Source organism: Plasmodium sp. gorilla clade G2 (assembly GCF_900097015.1).
Source record: "Plasmodium sp. gorilla clade G2 genome assembly, chromosome: 8".
Taxonomy (NCBI): domain Eukaryota; phylum Apicomplexa; class Aconoidasida; order Haemosporida; family Plasmodiidae; genus Plasmodium; species Plasmodium adleri (nom. inval.).
Genome location: NC_041700.1, coordinates 172,501 through 199,166, shown reverse-complemented (window position 1 = coordinate 199,166; position 26,666 = coordinate 172,501). Strand labels below are relative to the sequence as shown.

General features: G+C 19.3%; 3 protein-coding genes across 3 annotated transcripts; 2 read left to right on the top strand and 1 right to left on the bottom strand.

Moving 5' to 3' along the window:
• Positions 1-178: 178 nt before the first annotated feature.
• On the top strand, positions 179-5,707 carry PADL01_0804100 (conserved Plasmodium protein, unknown function; the record flags this gene model as incomplete). Its single annotated transcript, XM_028681375.1, has 1 exon — positions 179-5,707. The coding sequence occupies one exon, from the start codon at positions 179-181 to the stop codon at positions 5,705-5,707; it is 5,529 nt and encodes a 1,842-aa protein (XP_028537759.1).
• Positions 5,708-6,269: 562 nt separating this feature from the next.
• Positions 6,270-8,131, top strand: PADL01_0804000 (U2 snRNA/tRNA pseudouridine synthase,putative; the record flags this gene model as incomplete). The annotated part of the gene is made up of 2 exons (XM_028681374.1): positions 6,270-7,924; positions 8,050-8,131. 2 exons carry the CDS (start codon positions 6,270-6,272, stop codon positions 8,129-8,131), a joined length of 1,737 nt encoding a protein of 578 aa, XP_028537758.1.
• Positions 8,132-8,538: 407 nt separating this feature from the next.
• PADL01_0803900 (conserved Plasmodium membrane protein, unknown function) lies at positions 8,539-26,063 on the bottom strand (the record flags this gene model as incomplete). The annotated part of the gene is made up of 2 exons (XM_028681373.1): positions 8,539-9,186; positions 9,294-26,063. The coding sequence occupies 2 exons, from the start codon at positions 26,061-26,063 to the stop codon at positions 8,539-8,541; spliced, it is 17,418 nt and encodes a 5,805-aa protein (XP_028537757.1).
• Positions 26,064-26,666: the final 603 nt, after the last annotated feature.

The following is a 26,666-nucleotide window of genomic DNA, read 5'->3' as shown; positions in this document are numbered from 1 at the left end:
TATTATTATATAACAATTTTTATAGCCCTTTAAAAAAAAAAAAAAGTGTTAATATATAAAGGTCTATTTTTTTTTTTTTAATGTAAATATATGGTGTCTATATATATAAATGTATTATTTATATTCATTGACTTAATTATTTTTATTTTATTTTGTTTTTTTTTTGTTTTATATATAAATGTATGCATACAAAAAAAATAATTATAACATAAACGATAAAAAAATAATACAAACTTTCAAACGTTCTATAATTAATTTTAAGGTTAAAGAAGAAGGGGTTGACCCTAAAAAGAAAGTCAGTAAGAAAATAAAAAATGATGAAGAAGGGAAGATTAAAAAAGGAGCTCTCCAAAGAATAAAAAGTAATGATAATATTATTGTAGTAGATGGGGTGAGAAAAAAAAAGGAAGATATATATAGAGATAAGAATAAATATATGAATAAATATATGAATAAATATATGAATAAAGAAATAAACGGATTGATAAAATATAAGACTCCTTGTGTCCTTAACGCTAAACATAGTAAGGTCATGAAATTGTTGAAATATCCTAGTTGTATGGAAAAAAAAAAAAAAGATAACATAAAAAATTATAAGAAAAAAAAAAGTACAATAAATAAAAATAATATTGTGAATAATCCTATTTATAAATATTCTCCATTAGATCATAAGATAAAAAGAGATGCTTATAATAAACATGCATCATGTAAGGTAGTAGACAAAAATGATAAAATATGTTCGAATTATTTTCTATTAAATAATAATATTTCTATAAATCAAAAGAGAATAGGTGGTATGGATATAAAAAAAAAAAAAATAATAATAAGAAAGAAACCACACGTCTGTGATGATAAAATGGATATCAGTATGAATAATTATCATTCTAAGAATAAGAATATATACAATAATGATAATCAAATGAAATGTAATAATAATAATAATTATTATAATAGTAGTAGTTACAAAGGTGTTGATATATTAAGCAAACCAAATTGTAAGGAAAAATATACAACAAAGAATAAACACTTGTGTCTACAAAAGAGTAATTTTAATTGTAAATATTTGAACGATGAAAAAAAGAAAATAAAAAGTATTAAAAATAATATTATTAATGATTATATGTACAATGAATCTCATAATATAAATAACATTAATTTAAAAAATAAGTTATTATATAAAAAAAATGTAATAATAAGAAATAAATCAAATAATTCAAAATATCCAACAAAAAAGAAATTAATATGCAATGAGAAAAAAAATATGGATACTCACAAAAATGTCAATAGCACATGTCCTTGTAAATATATAAAAAAACAAAATGTTATCAAAAAAAAAGATAAGGACCATGTTCAAAAGTTGAAGGATATATCCATAGATACACTATCTAAAATATGTGTAGATAAAAATGGAAAATATAAAAATACAAAGAAGAATAATTTATTTGTCGATAACATAAAGAATATGAAATTAAAAACAAAAAATGACAATGTTATAAAATTGTGGATAGCACATAAAAGGAATGAACTTATAATACCATATCATAAAAAGTGTATAACAAATTGTTATACCAGTAAAATAATAAAAAATAAAGAAATTAAAAATGAAAATACTGATAGAAATAATTTTGCAAATAGTTATTTCTTCACTATAGAAGGAAGACAGAGTGAATTGAAATGTAGAAGAACAAATAACCAAGATGAAAATGGAGGTACCAAAAAAAGTATAATATATTTGACACAAGATGAAGGAAATATATATCCATTCAATAAAAATAATAATATAAAAAAAAAGAGAGAGAAAGAATATGAAGATGAGTTAGAAGATGAGTTAGAAGATGAGAAAAATAAAAATATTTTTAAAGAGAATCATTCATTTGATAAAAAATTATTTATATATAATGATAATAATTATTGTGATGATAAAGAAGAATTTTATAATAATATAAAAAATAAAAGAAGATGTGTAAGTTTAAATAATATAAATGAACTCAAAAAATATAATCCATTATTTATTACAAATGATTTTAGATTAAAAATGTGTTACAGTAATGATTTTATTGATTATAGAAAAATATATAACAGTAATATTAATAATAATAGTAATAATAATAATAATATGATGATGATAAAAAAAAATAGTGATGAATTTATTGATGATAAAAAAAAAGAAAAAAAGAATCCAAAACAGCTTTCATTAATGGATAAAGAATTATTTTTTAATACTAGTGATAATTTATTTTTAATATCTTTAGATTCAGAAATAATAAAATCATCATCTTTTTTTCAAGACGATGAAAACAAAAAGTTATATAATAATAATAATAATATTAAAAGATTGGATACAAATTTAGAAACATATGAAATGAATAAATCGAAAGAAAATTGTCATATGTCCAATATACTTTATAATAATGTTGTAGATGGTAATGAAAATCCTTGTAATGCATTTTTATTTTCTAAAAATGAAAGCAATGGATATTATTCTTCTTGTGTGAAACAATCAAATGGAAATAAAAAATTAAATGATGATAATAAAAGATATGTTCATACTATTCCTTTATTAAATGAGGATGAAACATATATAAACCATTACATGAAAAATAAAAAAAAAGACATCTGTATTACTTACAAACATGAAGATAAAGAAAATATCATAAGTTGTAATGATATAAAAATGTGTGAGACTATCATAAATGATAAGAAAGATATAGATATGCAATTAAAATGTAGAGACATCAAAAATAATCAGAAACATGATGAATGTATATATTTGTGGGCATCAGAAATATACAAGCCAAAAAAAAAAACAAAAAAAACAAAAAAAAAAAAAAAATATATTAACAAAAAAGAGAATGAAATGAATATTATAAAAACTGTGAATGAAGAAAATATTTTGTTTACACAATATTGTGAGAAAAATGAATATATCATACCACATTTTAATAAAAATAAAAAGAAAAAGATTATATTAAATAATACAAATGACAGTACTACAGATAAAAAATTAAAATGTAATAAAAAAAATATTAGATTGCATAATAATATGTGTCGTTTAAGTAAAAATATAAGGAGTGAAAAAAAAGTTATACAAAAAAATGGATATTATCAAAATGATGACAATGACAATGATAATTATAATGATATCAAATGTGATACATATAAAATAAGAAATAAGGATAAGAAAAATATAAACAATGAAAAAAAAATGAAATATAATAATAAATATCATATGAAGACAAAATTCTGTGAAAGTCAAAAAAATCAGTTATATTTCAAAGAAGAAAGAAAATATAAATATATACATAAAAATTACATATTAAAATATTTAATAAATAAAAAGAATATTTCAAATATACAAAAGAAAAGAAAAAAATATATTCAAAAGTTAATAAAAAATAATATGTTATATAATAATGAAGTTCAAAAAAAATGGATTAAAAAAAAAATTCTCAATGAAAATTATAAATTATTTTATTTAAAAAAAAAAAAAATGTACAAATGTTATAAAACTCCAATGAATTTATTAAATGCAAAAGACAAAAATGAAAAAAATATAATAAAATATAATATAAGAAATAATCAAAAAAAATATGGAAATGTGATGATATATCATACTCATATGATGGATAATAGAATTCATAATGATACTCTTCAACATTTTGATAATAAAAAAAAAAAGAAAAAAAAGGACTACTTTTTTAAAAAAGGTTATATAAAAGTTGAAAGGAAAAAAATATACAAAGAGAAGAAAAAAAAAAATGTATTCCTTTCTTTAATATTATCAATAAGAATAAAGAGAAGATATCATAGGAGTTTATTTATAATAAATAAAGATAATGGAAATAATCATTATTATAAAGAAGAAGAAAAAAAATTGGATAGAATAGAAAAAAATATAATTTGTTTTTTAAAATGTTCGAATGATGAACAGAAAGAAAAGGATATCATCATGAAAGTTAAAAAAGAAGATGATAACGACAACAAAAAAAATAATAGTGATAATTATCATGGTCATCATAATTATGATGAAGATAATATAATAAAAGATATATTAATAGCTCCAAAATATGATAATCATATAAATATAGACATAATAAAGGAAAAGAAAAAACATACTTGTCTACTCGAAAAAAATATTTCTCAAAAAAAAAAAGAATATGATTTTTCTTTAAATTTAGAAAAGTATGTATTAAAACATCGTATTAATGATATCAGCTGGAAAAAAAAATATATATTACAAAATAGTTTAAAAAAAAATGTACATATAGAAGAATGTATTCCTAGTCATCATCAAGAAGAGAATGATGAAGAGGAAAGAATAAACGACAACAGTGTGAATAATATAGAATATAAAGAAAAAGAAAAAGAAGAAGAAAAAGAAGAAGAAGAAGAAAGTGGGAATCATAATATTGTGGTGAATAGGAATACATATATAATGAACACAAACCAAAAAAAAAAAAATAAAGATAATTATAAAGAAGATATAAAATATAATAAGAATTTTTCTATAAGTAATAATATAAATAATAGTATATATAAAAATAATCAAATAGACAAATTATTTATTAACAACAAATATTTGATTTACAATCAATCGGATGAAAAAAATACTTCTCAGAAAAAAAAAATATTTCCATTCAAAGAAATATTATCAAAAAAAATAGAAGAAATAAAAAATAAAAATAATTTTATAAGAAAATTATCTATTCATGATTTTTATGCAAACATATTTTTTCCTTCAAATAAAAATAAAAAAATAAATAATAAAAAAAACAACAACAATAATAATAATAATAATGATAATAATAATAATGATGAATGTGCTTTTATAATGGACAAAAAATATAAAAGTAATATGAAAAATAAAGAAAAGATACTATTGCATGAGGATGTGAAAAAAAAATGTAATCAGATAATTAAAAGAACTTTATCATGTATACCACATATATTAAATAACAATAGAGGTGTATTTTATAAAAAACAAACAAACAATATAAATAATATAAATAATAATAATAATAATTATAGTGATATATACTCTTCTAATAACATATGTAATAAAAAAAACAAAAATAATATCATATCACCACATAAAATAACCTTAAAATATAAAACGATGCCCATACCATTTGATCATCATCTTAAGGAACTTAATATTCAACAACAATTAAACAACAAAAACAAAAAAGAAAACAATAATAATAATAATTATAATTATAATAATAATAATAATAAGAATAATGTATATTTTAAAAATTATCACTGTGAAAAGGTAGAAAAAAATATAAAAAGAAATAAATCTGTCAGCTTCTTAAAGAGAAGAAACACATGCTCCTTTTTTGATGAAAGGAGATATAAAAAAAAAAGTAGTATAGAACATATAAACTGTCATGATAATATAGAAAATACAAAATGCAATTCAAAAGAAAATTTTCATAATATACAATATAATAAATTCCCCTTCTTTAAAAGGACAAAAAGTTCTATTCTATTGAAAAGAAATGACAATGAACAAGAAAAAATAAAAATGAAAAAACATATTTCTATAATAAAACAACAAATAATTCAAAAAAAATATATAAACAATAAAATATGTATATCTCCAAATAAAGATTTTCTTAAAAATAAACAAAAAGGATATCATGATGTTTTTATATCAAATGGGCACTTGTCATTTGAAAGTAAATTAAAGTATGATAATAAATAAAAGTATATATTATATATATATATTATACATATGTAGATTTTTTTTTTTTTTTTTTTTTTTTTTTTTTTTTTTTTAAACCAATTATATTTGTTATTATAAATTTTATGAAATAAAGCGGTATACATATATTTTTATTTTATACCTTTTATAAGTGCATATAACAAATGTATAAAATATATATGTTAATATATATATATATTTTTTTTTTTTTTTTTTTTTTGAACTTGAATGAGAAAGGAATAGAATATAACGTTAAAAAATAAGTAGATATTAAAAAATATTAATATGTATATATATATATATATATATATATATATTATATATGGATATATATATATTTTTTTTATATTACCTTTTTATAAACATATATATAATCATTAATATAAAAAAAAAATATATATATATTATATATATATTTAGGAATAGTAAGAAGTTACTATAATAATATTATGTAATTATTTATAAGAAGGGATAACATCACTTGTAATATAAGCACAAATATAAAATATATATATATATATATTTATTTATTTTATTATTTTATTTTTTTTTTTATTTCGAAATGGAAAATGGGAGTAAGAAACGACTGAACAATTATGAAAAAAATAAAGAGAGGATAAAGAAACTAAAATTAGAAAGACAAGAACTTAAGAAAAAAGAAGAAAGAAAAGAAAAATGTGAGAATGAAGAAAAAATAAATTTTAATTTAAAAAAATATGCATTATGTATAGGATATATTGGATCACAATATCGTGGTTGTCAAGGACAAGGTGAAAATTGTGCAACAGTTGAAAATGAATTAGAAAGAATATTATTAAAAATTAATGCAATTAAAAAAAAAAAAAATTTTAAGAATTTTAACTTTTGTTTATCACGATCTGCTAGAACAGATCAAGGGGTTCATGCTCTTTTTAATATTTTTGTTTATAATATTGATTTAAGTTGTATAGATATGAAAAATGAAGAGGGAGATAATATAGATGTTACACATAATGAAAAGGATAATATGGATGACAAAGGTAATGACAATCAAACGGTAGTTAATAATAATATTAATAATAATGATGATAAATTTTCTGGGAATATTAAAATTGAAAAGAATGATCAGACACAAAAATGTGAAGATGACATTTTTAAAGAACGAAAAGAAAAAGAAGAAAAATTTAAAAATTTATTAAATAACCATTTACCATGTGATATAAAATGTTTTGAAATTTATAAGGTTACAAAAAGTTTTGATGCAAGAAAATTTTGTTCTTTTAGATTTTATGAGTATTTATTTCCTGTATATGTTTTAAGTGAAGTACAAGTAAATGAAAAATATAAAGAAAAATTTGATCAAGCAATAGTAGATATAGATGAATATGTTCAAAGGTGTAAGGAAGAAAAAAAAGCAAGGCGAAATAAAGAAAGGAATGAAATGGACATTACAAATATAGAAAGGAATGACAATGACATGACAAATATAGAAAGGAATGACAATGACATGACAAATATAGAAAGGAATGACAATTACATCACAAATATAGAAAGTAATAACAATGACATGACAAATGAAGAAAATGAAAATATGTATATCCAAATTGGTAACCATATAAATAGTATACCTATTAATACAAATAATAATTCAAAGGATATACATTGTGATAATGATAAAACGGAACGGTCAAGTGTCATAAAAAATATAAAAAGAGATTTAATAGATGATGATATATTTTTTATAAAACATTATAAAGAAGATTTAAATGAAGAAGAATTAAATACATTTTTTGATATATTTAATAATTATGTAGGATATCATAATTTTCATTGTTTTACAAAAAAAAACATTGATCAAACTACTTATAGATATATAAAATATTTTGATGTAAGTACTGTGAAATTATTTGATTATCATTTTTTATCAGTAAAAATTTTAGGTCAATCTTTTTTAATGCATCAAATAAGAAAAATGATAACATTAGCTGTTGAAACATATAGAAAAGCTACTTCAATTAATTCTATATATTATTGTTTGCATACTAAAAATTATATACCTATTACATTATTTCCATCAGACGGATTGATGTTAATATGTCCATATTTTAATGCATACAATGAAAAAGTATGCAAATATCCACATACATTACCTATATGTTTTGAAGAAACAGAAGATATTATAGAATTTAAGAAAAATAAAATTGGAAAATGTATTATTGAAAAAATGAAGCAAAACGTGTAAGTTTAATATAAATTAAGATGAACATTAAAAATATATATATATATATATATATATATTTATTTATTTATACAATATAATATTTTATTTTATTTTATTTTATATTTTATTTTTGTTTTACTAGGTGGAAAGAATGGCTGCAAAGGATGAATCAGCACCCTTTTATTTATTATTTTATAAAAGAAAAAATAAACTCAAGTTTGTAAAATGAACATAAATATAAAAATAAATAAATAAATATATATTTATATATATATATAATATATTTGTTTTAAATTAAAATATTATATATTGTCTTATAATTATTTGATAAATATTTATTTTTATTATTTTATTTTTTTTTTTTTTTTGGTTATTTTAATTAAAAAAATTCTGAACTGTTCATGCAAAAAAAAAAAAAAAAAAAAAAAAAAAAAAAAAAAACCAACATATATATATATATATATATATATATATATATATATATATATTATATATATATTTACAATGTGTAGGAAAAACGTTTTTTTTTTTTTTTTTTTTATTTTTTCATATAAATTAAAAATGTTATATACCCAATAAATATAATATATATATATATATATGTTATATATTTATTTGTGTTGAGAGATGATTATATTTTTATAAGGGCAATGGTTCCATTATTGGATATGGTTACTAAATGTGTTGTGGATATCAAATAAGCATCAATTATAGTTATTTTTTTTTTATTATTCATAAATTTGGAAAAATTAAATCCTAGATATCCAAAATTAATACCTCCTATAATAACACTTTGATATCCATCTTTATCACTATGAATATCCATTTCCTCACTATTTTCACTTGTACTTTTTAAATGAGATATTGAATTAAAAGAAGAGTTTGTGTTTTTATCTTTTTTCTTATCATTTTTTTGGAAAGAATATAATTGTACAGTTTTTCTAGTATCGCTAGTATTAATATTTTGGGCTGATCCATTTAATACATTATTACTTTTGTTATTATCAGATGGCATACGATTATATGAATAATTATATGATGAGTTCATTTTTTCATCACTTCTTGTATTACTTTGTTTTTTATGATAATTAGATGATAAAAAGTAAGACAAGTTGAAAATAGAAATTCCTTCATTTTCATGTTCTTCTTTTTTTCTTCTTTCTTTCAGTTCATGAATTTTTTCTTCACATATGCATTTCTTGGGGCTTACGTCATGTTTTATTTCGATTTCTTTGATAAATACAACTTCAATTCCTGGAAGAATTTCATAAATTTTGAGCTGAAAAAAAAAAAAAATAATAAATAAAAAAAATAAACATATAAAATAAATATTATATTATATATATATATATATATTTTTATTTGCATGCTTTAATATGTGTTTACCCTGTCTTCGGCTAATATCAATAACTTAGTACACATATTTGTTGTTATAAATATTTTAAATATTGGAAAATCAAAAGCCTTAAAAGAGTAAATTTCTTTATGTAGTTGAAGATGAACTATATGAATATATCCCAATTGATCACCATAAAAAATATATGCATCTTGAGAGAAACTATCAGAATGTATTTTATTTTTAAATAAACTCCAGAAAATATTTTTTTTTTTAGGTGGTTCAGATAATTCACTAGAATTTTTTTTTTCTATTTGATTTAATTGGATACTATTATTTTGTTTTTCAAATGGACAAATTGTTTTGTATATGTAATTTGTAAAGTTTGATGTCCATACAGAAAAGGTAGTAATATAATTATTATTAAGATTTATATGATTATTATTATAATTAATATTTTTTATATTTTCATTATTAAAATAATATTTTGATAAATTACTAATAACACAAACTAATGATGGATGTAATATAACAGATTTTTTTTTCTTCATTTTTTTTGATTCATTTTTATTTATATTTTCATTATTATTCATTTCTAAATTTTTATTTTTTAAATATTGTTTTTCTTCATTCGATAATATTGAACACATATCCCAAATACATATACATATATTGTCAAGTATATCATTTTGTTCTTGCACTTTTTTATTTTTTTTAAAAAAATTCATGGACATAATATTGGATGCATCGAAATAAAAAAAGCGTGATTTAAAGTAGGATTTTTTCGATTTAAAAACATGTTGATTTAAAAAGCTATCACCACGATGATAATTATTATTATTATTACTATTATTATTATTTCTTTTTTTTGGAGTGTCCATTTTATTTTTTTTTGTTATATTAAAATTGTCTAACAAGGAATTTTTTTCCTTTACTCCTTGACTAACATTTATGGTGTGATTATGCATGTGTGGTATATTACTATGATGTATTATGTCTTCATCACATTGAACTATTACATTTTCTATATTATTATTATTATTATTTAAATTGGTAGGACTAATGTGATGAGTTTTTTGTGTTTTATCTTGTAATTCACATATATTTGTATCATTACATTTTTGAAATTCATTTTGTTCTTGATCACTTCTAAGTATTTTTCTCTCACATGTTGTCTTATTATTATTATTATTATTGTTGCTATTATTTGATGTTGTTATATTGTTTACATATTGCATATAAGGACTACTCATAATATTATTTGCATATTTATTATCATCCATTAGCGATTTCATATTCATCATATTTTCTTTATATATATTACAGTTTCTTGGTGTTTCAGTTTTTTCCTTGTTCATATGATTTTCTTGATCTTTCATAAAATAGGAATTTATAAAGACAGTGTTATTATTTAAACATTTTTTATTAACACCTTTTCCAATAGATATTATATAAAAGTTATTATCATTTAAACATTTAATATCAATAATTTGATCATGTAATTTAATTACACACATAGCTTCTTTTATAATATATCCTTTTTTTTTATTTAATTTCTTTCTTCTACTTTTCATTCTCATAACATGTATCTTTCTCATTTCTTTTATATATTTATTATTATCGTTTGTCTCTTTTTCTATCATATACTTTTTTTTCTTTTTTAATATGTTTTCTTTAAAAAAATTTCGAAGTTTATTATTCCTGTCGCTTCTTTTGTATCTCTTTTGTGTTTTGTTGCATGGAAGTGACTTTTTATTCCTTCTTTTTTCATCATCATAATGATCGTCATCATAATGATCATCATAATAATAATCATCATCATAATAATCGTCATCATAATAATAATCGTCATCATAATAATAATCGTCATCATAATAATAATCGTCATCATAATAATAATCGTCATCATCATCATCATAATAATTATCATCATCATAATAATCATCCTCCTCCTCCTCATCATCCATCTCTTCACTTTCTTCATCCTCTTCGTCTTGATAAACATGTTCATTATCTTTCCTACTATAATTGTGTTGTCTTTCTTCTTGACGATAATTACTTCTATGTTTAAGACCAGTACTATTATGATTTGTAAAATTTGTTATATTTTTATTTTTTGTTTCGATTGATGCATTTTTTGATGAAGTGGTGAGGTTCTTTTTATATAATAAAGCTCGTTTTTTTGTGTTTGTCCATATAAAATTTCCTAAAAAAATATTATATATATATAAATATCCTTCATCATCAGATACCATTAATAAATTACCAGAATCATTCCAAGTCATACTTGTTATACTTCCATATTTATAAGAAATATTATCATAATTATCTATGAATCTACAAAATTTAATTTGAAATTTTTCTTTATCTATTTCATCTTCATTCATATTTTTTTCACTATTATTTATATGTATTAATGCAAAGAAAGGTAAGAATGGATGAGATATTATTCCTCCTGTTTTAAAAAAAGATATATTTTGTTGTTCATCTGATAACTGATTTATAAAATTATATTTTTTTCTTATACAACTATTTATATTTTTATCTATATATTCAAAAAAATATCGAAATTCATTCTTCTTCCTATTATTTCTATCATTTATTTTATCTTTATCATATAAACGCATATTATTATATAATAGCAATAATATCATTTCCATATATTTTTCAGCTGTCTTAGATATAATCAAATTGTTCTTTATTTCATCATATCCTTTCATATTATTATTATATTTATTATTTATTCCTACAGTTTTTATATTTTCACATTTTTCTTCATTCATATGTAAATTATTCAAAGGTTCTTTTCTTACATTTATATTGGACACATCAAAATGGTTATACATTTTTTCTCTATTACTATAAATATCATCCATATTATTATTTATTTTATTTTTTCCTTTTGATGACTTATTTTTTAAATTCTCATCTGCATCTACACTTTTAAAACCATCTTGTTCATAACAATCATTGTTCTTATAAACATCCTGCTCGCTTCCATAATTTACATGCGATATATCATTATGATAATGTAAGGAATTCATATTATTCGAATTCAATAATAAGGTTAAACTATTATCATATGTGTAAAAAAAATTATGGAAAAATATATTATTCACAAAATAATTGTTATATGTATTATGAAAAAAATTCGTTATACTACAATCATTAGGAATAAATGTATTTAAGAAGGAACATAAAGGAGTTAAATTATGCATACATTGTATATGCATGCATTTATATATATATAATAATTTATTCATATTAATATCTAGAAAAACTTTCTGATTTTTTCTATTCTTTTTATTATTATATATCATTATTTTGTTCATATTTTCTTTATCTTCTTTCATTAAATCATTTTCTTCAAATATTCCATTATTTGCATCAAAATTTTGATCATTTAATTTTACATTTACATTTACATTTATATTTACATTTCCATTTTCATCATATAGGCTATCCGAACCTATAGACCTTTTTTGTAATTGAAGAATGTGTGCCCTTCCATTTTGATTCTTTTCATTTTTGGGTTCTACATGTGCATCTACTTGTGATTCTTTATTTTGGAAAATAAATTGTGGTAAAATGTTAGATGTATTATGTATATCATTACTTACAATTGTTTTATTATTTGTATTTATCACAGATGAATTATTTTGGGGTTTATTATTTATTTCATTATTATATCCTTCATTTAATATAATTTTTTTTTTTTTTTTCTTACTTATGTGTTTCATATCATATTCTATATCATTGTATGATATATTATTTATGAATTTACATTTTTTATTTAGCTTTTTCAAATGGTCCAGGATACATATTTTTTTTATTTTGTTTTTTTTATGTATATATAAAATAGTACTACTAGAATTATCGATTTTATTTTTTTCAATAAAATATTTCTCATTGAAATTATAAAAAAGTAGAGATAAAGGAATAACATGTGGTAACTTTTTATTATGTTGATGAAATATGGATGTGTGTCTATTTTTTTTTTTTTTCTTTTCATTGAAATGAAAATTATTATTATTATAAATATTATTATTATATTTATTATTATTATTATTATTATTATAAATATTATTATAATAACCATCGTAATTATATAATATATCAGTCTGATCAGCCTTAACATTATGATCATTATAATGGTTATCATTCTCTATGTATTCAATTTCTGGATCTTGGTTCGATATAACACTAGATGTATCACTAGACATTTTAAATAAATTATCATAATCTATAGAATAATAAGAATTATAATTATATCCTTGATGATCATTATTGTAATTATTGTGAGGATCATCATCTTTTTTTTTTTTTTTTTTTTCTTTTTCTTTTTTCTCTTTGCATTTGATAAAATTTGCCTTTACATAATTTTTTTTAAATTTTTTTAAAAAGTTTATTTTTGAAGTGAATGAAGCAAATTTTTCATAATTTTTTGATTTCTTAAAAAGGAAGTTTGAATGATTACAAGCTATATTTGTTTTTTCTATACATACATTAGGTATGAGTATATAATTTTTTTCAGATAATTTAAATCCTTTATTATATAACTCATAAAATTTCTTGTATTCATTTTTATAAGAATTCATATATGCATCACTTGTATTATCACAACTATTCATATTATTATAACTATTGTTTATGTAATTATTGTTCATATAATTATTTTTTATATCCATGTTATTATAAAATGACGATTCTTTTCCTACTCTCTTTTCTCTTTTTTCATTTTGTTTTTCATGTTCATTATCTTGTTGTTGTTGTTCGTCTTCCTCATTATCTTGTAGTAGTTGTTGTTGTTCTCTTTCTTTTTTTTTTTTTCTTTTATTTTTATCTTTTAGATGGTTCTCATTATCCTTGTTGTATTCTTTATTTTTATTATAGTATGCATTTCCTGGGTCTCTCATACTGTCTAATATTTTATTCGATTGCAGTGAATGATTTCCATCATCATTGTAATTATGATTAGTAGCGTTTATATTTTTATTATCACTTTTATTTTTATAAATACCATTAGAATGGTCATCAAGACTATATCTAGAAAAATGATCGTTCCTCTGATTAATATTTATTTTATTAATTAAATTTTTGTAGCTCAACAATTTATCATTTACATAATAATTGAAGTTATAAAACTGTTCATTCAGAAACAATAAGAAAGAACGATAAGCACAATTTTGTATTTTCCATATTAAATATAAATGTTTATAAAATAAAGAGGAAATATGAGAATCTATAAAATGCTCACATTTAATATAATTAGGTTTCTCTTTTAATTTACTAAAAAAAAATGGGAAAGATAAAAATGTAAGTAATGTATTCTTAATATTATAAGCTGAGTTATATAATAACATCTTCATCTTACAATAAATAAAATTATTCATATGTATAGATAAATTATCTATACAAAGTAATAGACTATATATATGATGATAAAAATAATGTGTATTCTCATTATTAATATGATTCATTTGCAATCTCTCTCTTAACATATTTATAGCTATATCGTCCTTTAATATATTATTTTGACACTTATTGGGAATATTAATGGATTTATTGGGAATATTAATAGATTTATTGTGAACACTAATAGATTTATTGTTACCATTAATAGATTTATTATAACCATTAATAGATTTATTGTGAATCCTTCCTTTTTGAATGCCCCCCTTTATATACATTGTATTAGGAATAAATACATTAGATTTATAAGCAAATATATGAAAATTGCCTATAAGAAATTCAAAGACTGATAAAAATATACTTATAACACAAAACTTTTCAAACATGTAATCTGATGGACGTTTTTTTTTTTGAAGATACTCACAAGATTTTATACTTATCTGTGAACATATATTATTTATGCTACTTTTTATGAGATTTTTTTTTCTGCATGTTGATGTTTTATTTTTTATTTTAATTTTCTTTTTATCCTCATCATAATGCATGCTTCTATCATCACAAGGATTGTTATTATTACACATATTATTGTTATTTTTTTTATTTTTTTTATTTTTTTTATTTTTTTTATTTTTTTTATTATTTTTATTTTGTTCTCCCTTTATATCATAATAACTTTCAATAAATTTAGAAAAAGCACTTGTTACACTTATATTTCTCTTATATACACTTTCAATATTCCAATTAATTTTTTTAATTTTTTTAAGAAATATATATAATACATAATACAGTTTTTTTAAGTTTTTCTTTTTTCTGTTCCCCTTCAATTTTTTTTTCATACTATTATTTTTGTTTATATACACTCCATTATAATCAAAGAAATTATAATATTTTTTTAAAATCGTAAAGCATAAAATAAGTACACTTATATAACATAAGAATAGGTCTATTAGATGTATATAATATGTAAAATATTTTCTGTTTACATCTTCTTTTATGTAATTTATATTTGTATCTTTATCTAAATAAATATGAGGATTTAAAATGGATATTTCACATGCATCATCATAAAAACCATCACAATCATCACAATCATTATCACCATCACCATCATCACAATAATCACCATCATTCTTCTTATTATTGTATATGTTAGAGTTGTTTATTCTTTTTTTTTGTTTATCCAAATATTTTATTCTATCTATACATGTTTCTTCTTTCCTTCTTTCATTGTCATATACAAAAAAGTTACTCATAGTTAAACGAAATAATATTATTTGTAAGAACGCTATATGTAATGCAACTAAGGATTTTCTTTTTTTTTTTTTCTGATGAAAAAATGTTAATAAAATATTTACTACATCTGTTATATATAAAAATTGTATAGAGATAATAGAATTTATTATAAGAAACATTATATATTCTTCATTATAATTTTTCATATATAAATTAAAGAAATAAAAAAATAAATGTGTTAATAATATTTTATATTTATTTAATGCTGCATAATAATAAAATATCTTAATTTTTTTTTTCTTCTTCTTCTTATTATTATAATCATATAAAGCTATATCAAATAGGGCGTGAAATCTAATCATAATATGATCATTATCATAAATATTATTTTGATCATGAGATTTTTTATTTTTATTTTTATTTTCATTTTTATTTTCATTTTTATTTTCATTTTCAATAGGGCCATTATCTAATCCACTAACATCATTTAATCCACTTACATCATTTAATCCACTCACATTATTTACATGTGTATTATTTTCTTTTGTATTTCTTTTCTTTGTATTCATATTTTTATTATTCTTTCCACTTGATAATACATTTTTCTTATGCCTATTAATACTCCATATTTTTCTAACAAGATTTATGAGGAAATAATTTAAATTAATTTTATTTTCTGATATATTTCTTATTTTTAAATATGTTAATTTATTCAACAGATTAAACATACAATTTATTTCGTTTTTAAAATTTATGATTGTATCTGTGTTTTTATATTTATTAAATCCATTATCATCTACTATATCACATTTATTTTTATATTCTTCATTCTGTTTTATAAAGAGTATATCCATAAGATCATATATATAATTATTATCATTATTGTAAGTTGTGTTATTAATTATATTATTTGTATCATCATTATTTCTTATTAATATGAAAAGTCCATTTATCAGCCTTGAAAATAATTTTAAAGAATATATAAAATCGACATGTTCTCCTATTTCTTCTTTGTTGTTTATAATTATTATATTATCCTTATTGAATATGTCGTAAGATTTAAAAAAAGAATTATTATAATTACATGTATCATATTTATTTCCATCAGTCATCATCATCATATTATTATTATTACTTTTTGTTTTTTTTTTTGTTTGATTAATACTTTTTTTTTCATCTGCATGCTTTGAATATTTCAATATATGAGGAAAATTAAATATAGAAGAAAATATAAACGGGTTGGAAAATAAATATTTTTCTAAATACATCTCTGAATATAATATAAAGAAATATTGATATCTATCATATATTTTATTTAAATTATATATTTTTATATAATAGAAGAAAATAAAATAAAAGACAAAAGATAAATTATATAATCCTGCATCAAATAAATTTATAGAATATAAATATAATTCACTTTTATATAAATTCACACTCTTTATATTATTAAAGTCTTTATAATTATTGTTACATTGAATAATATTTATATCTTCATGTATATATTTTTTTTTTTCTCCATCAACCAAAAAACCAATATTATGATTATTATGATTATTATGATTATTTTCACTGGATGCTTTTATTAGATTGTTACTTGTATTTTTCTCTTTTATAAAATTCTTTAATAATAAATAAAAAAAATTTGTCACATTTTTATTCTCACAAGTGTCATATACCTTTTCTAGATCTCCTAACAAGATATGTTTTAAAATATAAAAAGACATATTTCTATGAACATTGTGGTTACTATCATCACAAAAATAATTATATTTTGAATTATCATTTGAATGATTCATATCACTCATATGATTATTATTATTATTATCATCTATATCATCTTTTATTTTCTCATTTAAAATATAATTCAAATATTTGTATATAAAATTTTCGTTTGCTTGTAACAACTCAGGTCTCTCCACCTTCTCATCAGATGTACTTTCATTTTTATCTTTGACTATATCATCTCCAAAAACTCTAGGAATTGTAGATGATATATTATTTTCTTCTCTCTTCATATGAACATTTAAAGAGTCACCACTATCCTTGTTTATATAACTAACAGAATGTGTAATTAATGATGATGATGATATGATGTTTTCCTTTTTCTCTTCCACATGTGTACTATAATTTTGTTTCTCGTCATTTTTTTTTTCATTCAAAGAATTACTATTAAGAGCTGAATTTGAAAAGACTGGTAAATTTGATGAGACAGGACTTACATTATTTGACATAAAACCTTGAGGTGTGCTTGAAGTATCCATAAAATTATTACTACCATTAATATTGTTACTATTTATATTATTATTATTATTTATATTATTACCATTTATATTATTATCATTTTTTTTATTTTCAAGTGTGAATACATTATAAGAAATATTAATTAATCTTATAAGAAAAATACTTAATTGTGCATCTTCTAAATATTGGTGTATTACATCTATTGCATCTTTTATATCTCCTGATAATATAAAAAATGCTGTAGCTAGATAATATCTTTTTATTTGCATTAATTTATATGCATTGTTCATAAGAGCTTTTAACCATCTTTCTGTTTTAAAATTATTAGATAAGAAATCATATATTTTATTTTGTTTTTTGATTTTATAAAATAACATCAATTTAGATTTTTCATTTTTTGCTATATATAATAATGCTAAGAAATCCATACATTCATTTAATTCATTTTGTTTTTCTTTATCTTCAATATTTATTGTATTAATCTTTTTTATTGTTCTATTTAATAATATGTCATAAATAAACAATAAATCATTCTGCGTATACATAAAATAAAATAATTGTAATCTTTTAAAAAATATAAACAAATTGTATTTTAAAACATATTCTAATATGATATCTGATTTGTTTATTTTTTCTATTAATATATTATTTAATTCTATAAATTTATTATTTTTAATCCATCCTTGAAGATCATAATAATTATTATTGTTATTATTATTTTCCTTGTCATTCGAAAGATCATCAAAGGTGTCAAATGTATTATCTTTTTTATAACTTAAAGAAGATGTAACAGAATTGGATTTAATAATATCTTTCTTTTTTTTAATCAGTCGTATTATCTTCATTTTATTATCACTTTTTATATTATTATCACTATTTATATTATTATCACTCTTTATATAATGACTCTTCATATTATCATTCTCCATATTATTATTATTATCATAATAAGATTTTTTACTAAACAAACTGATACTAAATAAATCATCCTCATTAATATAAATATCAAAATAATGAGAATAATGTGTAAACATATTTTCTGCATACTTATAAATTTCTTTAGCTGCATCTTCTATACTTATAAAATGAAATAGATGTACATATTCATAATCTATATCTATATTAATATTTAATAAGATTAAACAGTTTATATAAAAACGGAAAAAAAACAATAATGAACTAGACAAATTATTCTTATTTATGTTGATACATAAGGAATTCTTCTCATCACAATTAATATTATTAACAACACCATTACTATTAATATCATTTATATATTCATATATATGAATATTTTCATATTTTATTTTTTCCTTCTTCAAATGAAAATTAAAATGTTCACAATGACATATCTTAAAAGTATTTTTTTCTTGATCCTCATTTTGATTATCATCATGATGAGGATGATCATCATCACTATAATTTTGATTATTATAATTATCATCATCTGAATTATCGTTGTTTTCTTTATTTATATAATTTTTGGCTTCTTCACATATATAATCCATATTATAATAAAATGCATTTAACATGCAATATAATATTAGTTGGAAAAAATTATTTAAACAAGGTACATTTATATGTAACAATAAAATTTGTAAGATTTTTATTTCTTCTATACTTAATTCATAATTTATTACATTGGAATATTTTAAATATTCTTTTAATTTTTTTTCTTCATTATCTACAAATTTGGTGTTATTATTTTTTTCATTATTAGAATTATTATCACTGTTTGATAATTCGGATAGTTTATCTTCATCATCACTTAATAAGGAATTATCATCATCATCATCATTATTATTATTATTAATATTATTGTCGCAATTTTTCTTTTTTTTATTATTATTATTTTTTTCTTCTTCTTTCTCCTCCTTATCATCATCATCATCATCAGAATTTAAATTAAAATCGTCAAGCGAAATGGATTCGTTTTCAAATAAATAAATCGATTTATCTTTATTTTCTTTCTCCTCTTCTTTTTGTTCTAATTTTTTTTTTGTTAAAAAATTATTATCTTCTCTAGGTAAATTATTCGAACTATACAAACTTTCTTTTTTATTTTTATGCATGTTATATATTTCACAGTGAATAAAATTAAGGTCGTATACAAACTGACTTTTCTTTAAACTACAAGAAATGTCTTGATAATTATAATGTGTCTTCTCTAATTTTTTGTTTTCTATAATAAAACGTAATGCACAATTTTTTTTAATATTATAAGTTGTTCTTTCTTTATAAAATATATTTAATAATACATGCAAAAGTAATTTTAACGATACATGTACATGAGAAAACAAACCAATTTTAATATAATTTAGTAGTAATATTGGATGATAAAAAACTAACCTTTTATTTTTATTCATATTATATATTTTATTCACATTATATATTTTATTCATATTATATATTTTATTCATATTATTTATACTTTTTATAGTTTCTTTCTTTTTCAATTTTTCTCTTAATAAACCTCCTTCCTTATAATCATCTCTATTTAATACATCCAATTTATAATAATTTAATATATGCTTTTTAAACTTGTTCAATAAATTTATTTCATAAAAATTTATCTTGTCATGTAAATATATATTTTCTTTTTTTAAATAATATTCTTCTAGTCTTCTTTCTTTTATTGGTGATATATAATTATTTGATTTATTTTCTATTTCACAATTTTTCTTTTCCTCAACAACATTATCATCATAATAATTATCTCCTACACAAATATCTTGATATTCATTCTCACTTACATCTTGTAATATCAACAATTTGTTATCATACAAAAAAGGGGAATGCTTCGAATATATAAAAATATTATTGTTCTCATATTTTAAAATATTCCACTTTTCATCATCACATGCATTGTTATATAATACAACCGATTTATAACAAAAATCATTTTTATTATTTCTATTATATTTTCTAACAATTTCTTTATTTTCATACAATTCATTTGTATTCATTTTATCATACACACTTTCATTCATTATCATAAAACTAATCACGATAAAATGCAAATTTTTTTTACCTGCACTGGTCATATAAATTTGTGTGTTTTTTTCCCTTAACAAGTCAGGAAAAGATAAGGTAACTAGCCAATTTGATGGTTTTGCAGATTTGGACAAGACATTTTCATGATTAAATGTATCAATTGATTGATTATGATTAGAAGGACCATTATTTAGTTTGTGTGTATTTACTTTTTCTTGATATAATAAATTATTATAAAGATTATTTAGATTTAAGATATGTAGGTTTTTATTAGTAATAAAAAGAATATAAGAATTATATAGAAGAATATTCACAAGTTTTAAAATATTTTGAATTTGCATGAAATGGACAACAGATCCTTTCTTAGTACATAAAAAGTATAAATTAACAACATTTTGGTATTTACGAGTGGTACATCCACTATTTTTTTGTTTGGTTTTTTCATTTAATTCTTTGGAATTATGTTTATCACTGAATGTATGAGATGTATTAAAAGCTCTACTAATAAAATTACTAAATTTATTACTATTACTATTATTAATTGTAATATTTTTGCTATTATTTGTGTTTATATTGTTTATATTATTAGTATCTTCATATTTTTCATCATCACTATTATTTATAAATACAACACATTCCTCATTTGACATACTATCCTTCTTGGAGTATATTTTTTGTCTCTTAAAAAAAAAGCTTTGATAATTTTGTTCAAATAAGTTTCCTCTTGAATTGTCTTTATTATCATTATGATTATTTTCTATGTTATATATGGACATATAATTTAAATTACAGTTTTGACTTTTCTCATTTTTTTTTTTTTTTTTCCATATATCTTCATCTTTAAGTTCATATGTATCTTGAAGTTTATCATCTTCATTACTATTATCATCATAGTCATATTCATCGTTAAAATTAAAATTTGTTTTATCTTTCAATATTAAATTATGATTGGTTACAAAAAGGATAATGTTTTGAAAAGACAATGTATAATATGAGAACAAGAATTTGTTATTTTTTATAGGATTAAAAAATGTAAACATATTTTTTAATTTCAAATTAAGATAAATAAAAGTGTCTTTACATATATCTATTGTTGATATGGTTAATAAATATATTTCTTTTTTTGTTTTTTTATTATGAAGGTTGTTATTTTTATGTATAGTATATACATATTTAATAATAAGTAATAGTTTTTGTTGCATATTTTTATTATATATATAAAAATCATCTATAATATAATCGATTATATTAATTTCATTATGTCCTTCTATTAATAATATATCAGATTTGACTTTATTGATATATATATTATTATCTAATTTAATTTTTGTATTTATATTTTGACTATATGTTGGATTCTCTTTTTTATTTTCATTTAATGATTGTATATATGAATAATCATCAAATATACATATCATTTTAATATTATTGACAATATTCATTTTTTCAGATTTTAAAGCAAAAACATGTTCTTTATTTTTATCTATACATAATAATAAAAAGAAAGAATCAAATGATTCGATTATTTTACATTTAGATACTAAAGGAATAAGATGTTTTTTTTCTAAAATTTCGCTAGTTGACACATATAAATTTTTATTTTTCTTTACATTATCATAATAGGTTGAAAATTTATAAACATAACTATAAATGAAATGTATTTTATTATTTAAGAAATCATATCCTTTATATTTTAATATATAATAATTATCAATATATATACTATTAAGACAACAAATAAGTGAGAAGAATTGTTTGTTTTTTTGTATTTTTTTCTTATATTTTAAGATTTTTTTTCTACACAAAGAATTTACATTATTATGATAAGAGTTATTTATAATATTATCCTTTTCACCAGAATGTATTTTATATAAACTGCTATAATCACCATTATTATTATTATTATTATAAATATTATTATTATAAATATTATTATTATAAATATTATTATTATTATTATTATTATTATTATGTTGGTTAGATGAATCCAAAAAATTATCATTTTTCTGTGTATTAAATGTTTGATTATTAAAATTTTTTTCTTCATGCATTTCTATATTATTATTTATTTGAGTAATATGATTGCTGTTGATATTATTTGATAAATGTGTTGATTGTATATTTTGAGTTATAATATTATTTGATAGATGATTAGTATTAACATGATTACAGTTCATGTCACTATTTGTATGATATTCATACATATTATTTTGATTTGTTTTACTTTCATCATTATTTAAATTTTTAAAACCTTTTGAATGTATATATGTCTCTTCATTAGATAAATAATGATTTTTCCTTTTCATGTTCTTGTTGTCATTATTATTATTTTTATTTATTTTTTTTTTCTTTAAAGACCCTACAACATCATAGAGATATATTTTATTATTAATTTTGTTCAGTACAAGTAAAATATTATGATATATATTAAATTGCATATCATATTGAATATGTTTAGATTTTTTTCTATTATTATTAAAGTTACTATTTGAATGAGAATTATTTTGTTTGTGTAAGACATTTTTGTATTCAAGAAAATATCTAACACTTATACTGTTTTTCTTTTTAATCCATATATCACTAGGTTTAATAAATATTTTATAAAAGTCATTATTGTAAGTAGAAATTTTTATTGAGAATGGAGGCATTAAATTATTGATAGTATTAAAAAGTTTTTCAAATAATATAAAATCATTTTGTTTATTATTTAAATGTTTATTATTTTGTATATAATAAGAAAGTGGAGAAAATGTTTTATCATAACAATGATGATTATTGATATTATTATTTTGTTCGTTTATATAATTGAAATGATTACTTTTAAAATTATTTATGATTAAATCGTGATCTATTATTTTTTTAATTTTCCATTTACCATATTTAATATTATATTCATTAACTGGCAAATAAGTATCATCTGTATATACAGATATAAGAGATGTATTCATTATATTGTATTCTAGTTTTGCATCTAATATATTATTAAAGTTGATATGTATGGGTATATTTTCATAGTTTAATATATTTTTTATATGTATATTATTATCATAAATATTGAAAATACCATATATGGAAAAAACCATAAAATCTTTTATATCACTAAAATAAATATTATCATCATCATTATTATAAATATGATCATTATAAGTATTATCATTATAAGTATGATCATTATAAGTATGATCATTATAAGTATTATTTTTATAAGTATTATTTTTATAAATATTATTATTATTATCATTGTAAATATTATTTTTGATTTTAAATTCATTGTCATATATACAATTTTTCATTTTATTTTTTTGCCTACATATAGAATCACTATAATAATTATCCTTATGATCCACTAAATTATTTTTTGATCCATATACTATCAAATATTCATTTTTTGATAGGTTTATATTTTTATTATTAAAAATGAAATTATAATTTTCTTCGTTTTCTTCATTTTTATTAATCCAATACCATTTAATATTTTGAATCAAATTCTCAAAATATAAAATATAAATTCTACATATAGATATAAATGTAAATTTATTATTACAATTCATATGTTCTTTCCATATATACATATATCCATCATAACAAATAGAAACTAAAATTGAAAATTCTTCATACGAACTTTCTTTCCATTTGACTGAATATACATTATTTTGATGATGTAAAATATTTAATAAAAAAATATTATTCTTATCTGTATATACATTTTGTTCTTTGTTATGATAATTTGTATTTTTTTTGTGTACCTCATAAGGTTGATCATTGTGTTTCTGAAGGTATTCATCACAATGATAATAATAATCATCATCATCATCATAATAATCGTCATCATCATAATAATCATCATCATCATAATAATTATTTTCATCATCATAATAATCATTTTCATCATCATAATAATAATCGTTGTCATCATAATGATATCTTTTTTTACCTTCAGATCTCTTATCGCATACATTTTTTCTATCATTTGAACCTTCTTTATCATATAATGAATCAAGGGTAGTCGACTTATTAACATATATTTCTTCATTTATAATATCATTAATTATATTTGTATTGTTTTCCTCTATATTTTTCCAATCATTAAAAAATGAATTGATTGTATTGTTTTTATAATTTCTATTTACATCAGTACATGTACCTCCTTCTTTTGTTTTTATATCTTCATAAAAGAGAGAAGATTTTGTTCTTATAAAAGTATGTTTATTGTTTGATTGTTCACTTAAAATATTATCTATATCTTGTAATCTTTTAATATTACTTTTTTTTTTTATATATTCCTTAACATAATTATTAATTCTGTTCGAACATGATGATACCTTTTTTTCTTTTTCTTTATTATCATCTTCTTCTTTAAAATTACCTTGCCTTGAAGAGCAATACATTTCATTACAACAACTAATATTATTATGATTATTATTATTAATATTATTTATATTTATATTTTCATTTTCATTTTCATTTTTTTGTACCCTTCGAATCTTCCTCTTTCTTCTTAAATTATTTCTTCTTAACCTTTTCAACAACATTTCATTAATAAAAAATATAAAAACCATTTTATTTTTTTCCTTATTTTTTTTATCCTGTTCTTCTCTCATAATTCCTGCACCCAAATAAACATAATTAGAACTCTCTCTCTCATGTTGTGATAAATAATTAGAATAATTATTTCTTTTGTCAGTATTCTTATAATAAAACTTTAATACATCCTTTATAATAATATCATGATAATAAATACCTCCATAAGGAAATATATTATATGAATTTGTTGTATGTTTATTTATAGGATGATACTTTTTTTCTGATGTTTTTAAAAAAACACTTTTATTGATCATAGGTTTTCTATATATAGGTATCAAATCTTTATTATCATATTCATCATGTATAGAATTTCTAGAGGTGTGTTCATTACATTCCTTAGAGGGAGTCTTCATTGAAAAGGATTCTATGTATATATGAGTATATGAAATATAAAGATATACACATATAAATATATATATATATATATATATATATATATATATATATATATATATATATATCTTTTTATTTATATTATTATGTTTAATTTTATGTCTATCTTTAAATACGTTTTGTATTCCATAATACCCTTGAAAGGTATTTCTTTTTTATGAAAATAAAAAATAATTCTCTGTTATGTAATCTTTTAAACTTTAAAAAAGCGTAAATTATTACTCATATATATATGTATATATTTATATTTATATGTTTATATATTCATTCATCTATCTATTCCTGCAAGAGGAATACTTGTTTATAAAAATGAAAGATAGAATAAACGACTAACACATTTAAGAGTATGTTCAAAAATGTAAACACAAAAAAATAAAAAGAAAAAAAGGAAACATTTTATTTTATTGTTTTTATATTATATCTAGGATTAATTCGTTGGAAAGAACAAACGAAAAAAATATAAAAAGGAAAATATATACATATTATATATATATATATATGTATAATCTTATGAAAGTACGCAATAAATAAATAAATACATACATATATATTATATATATATA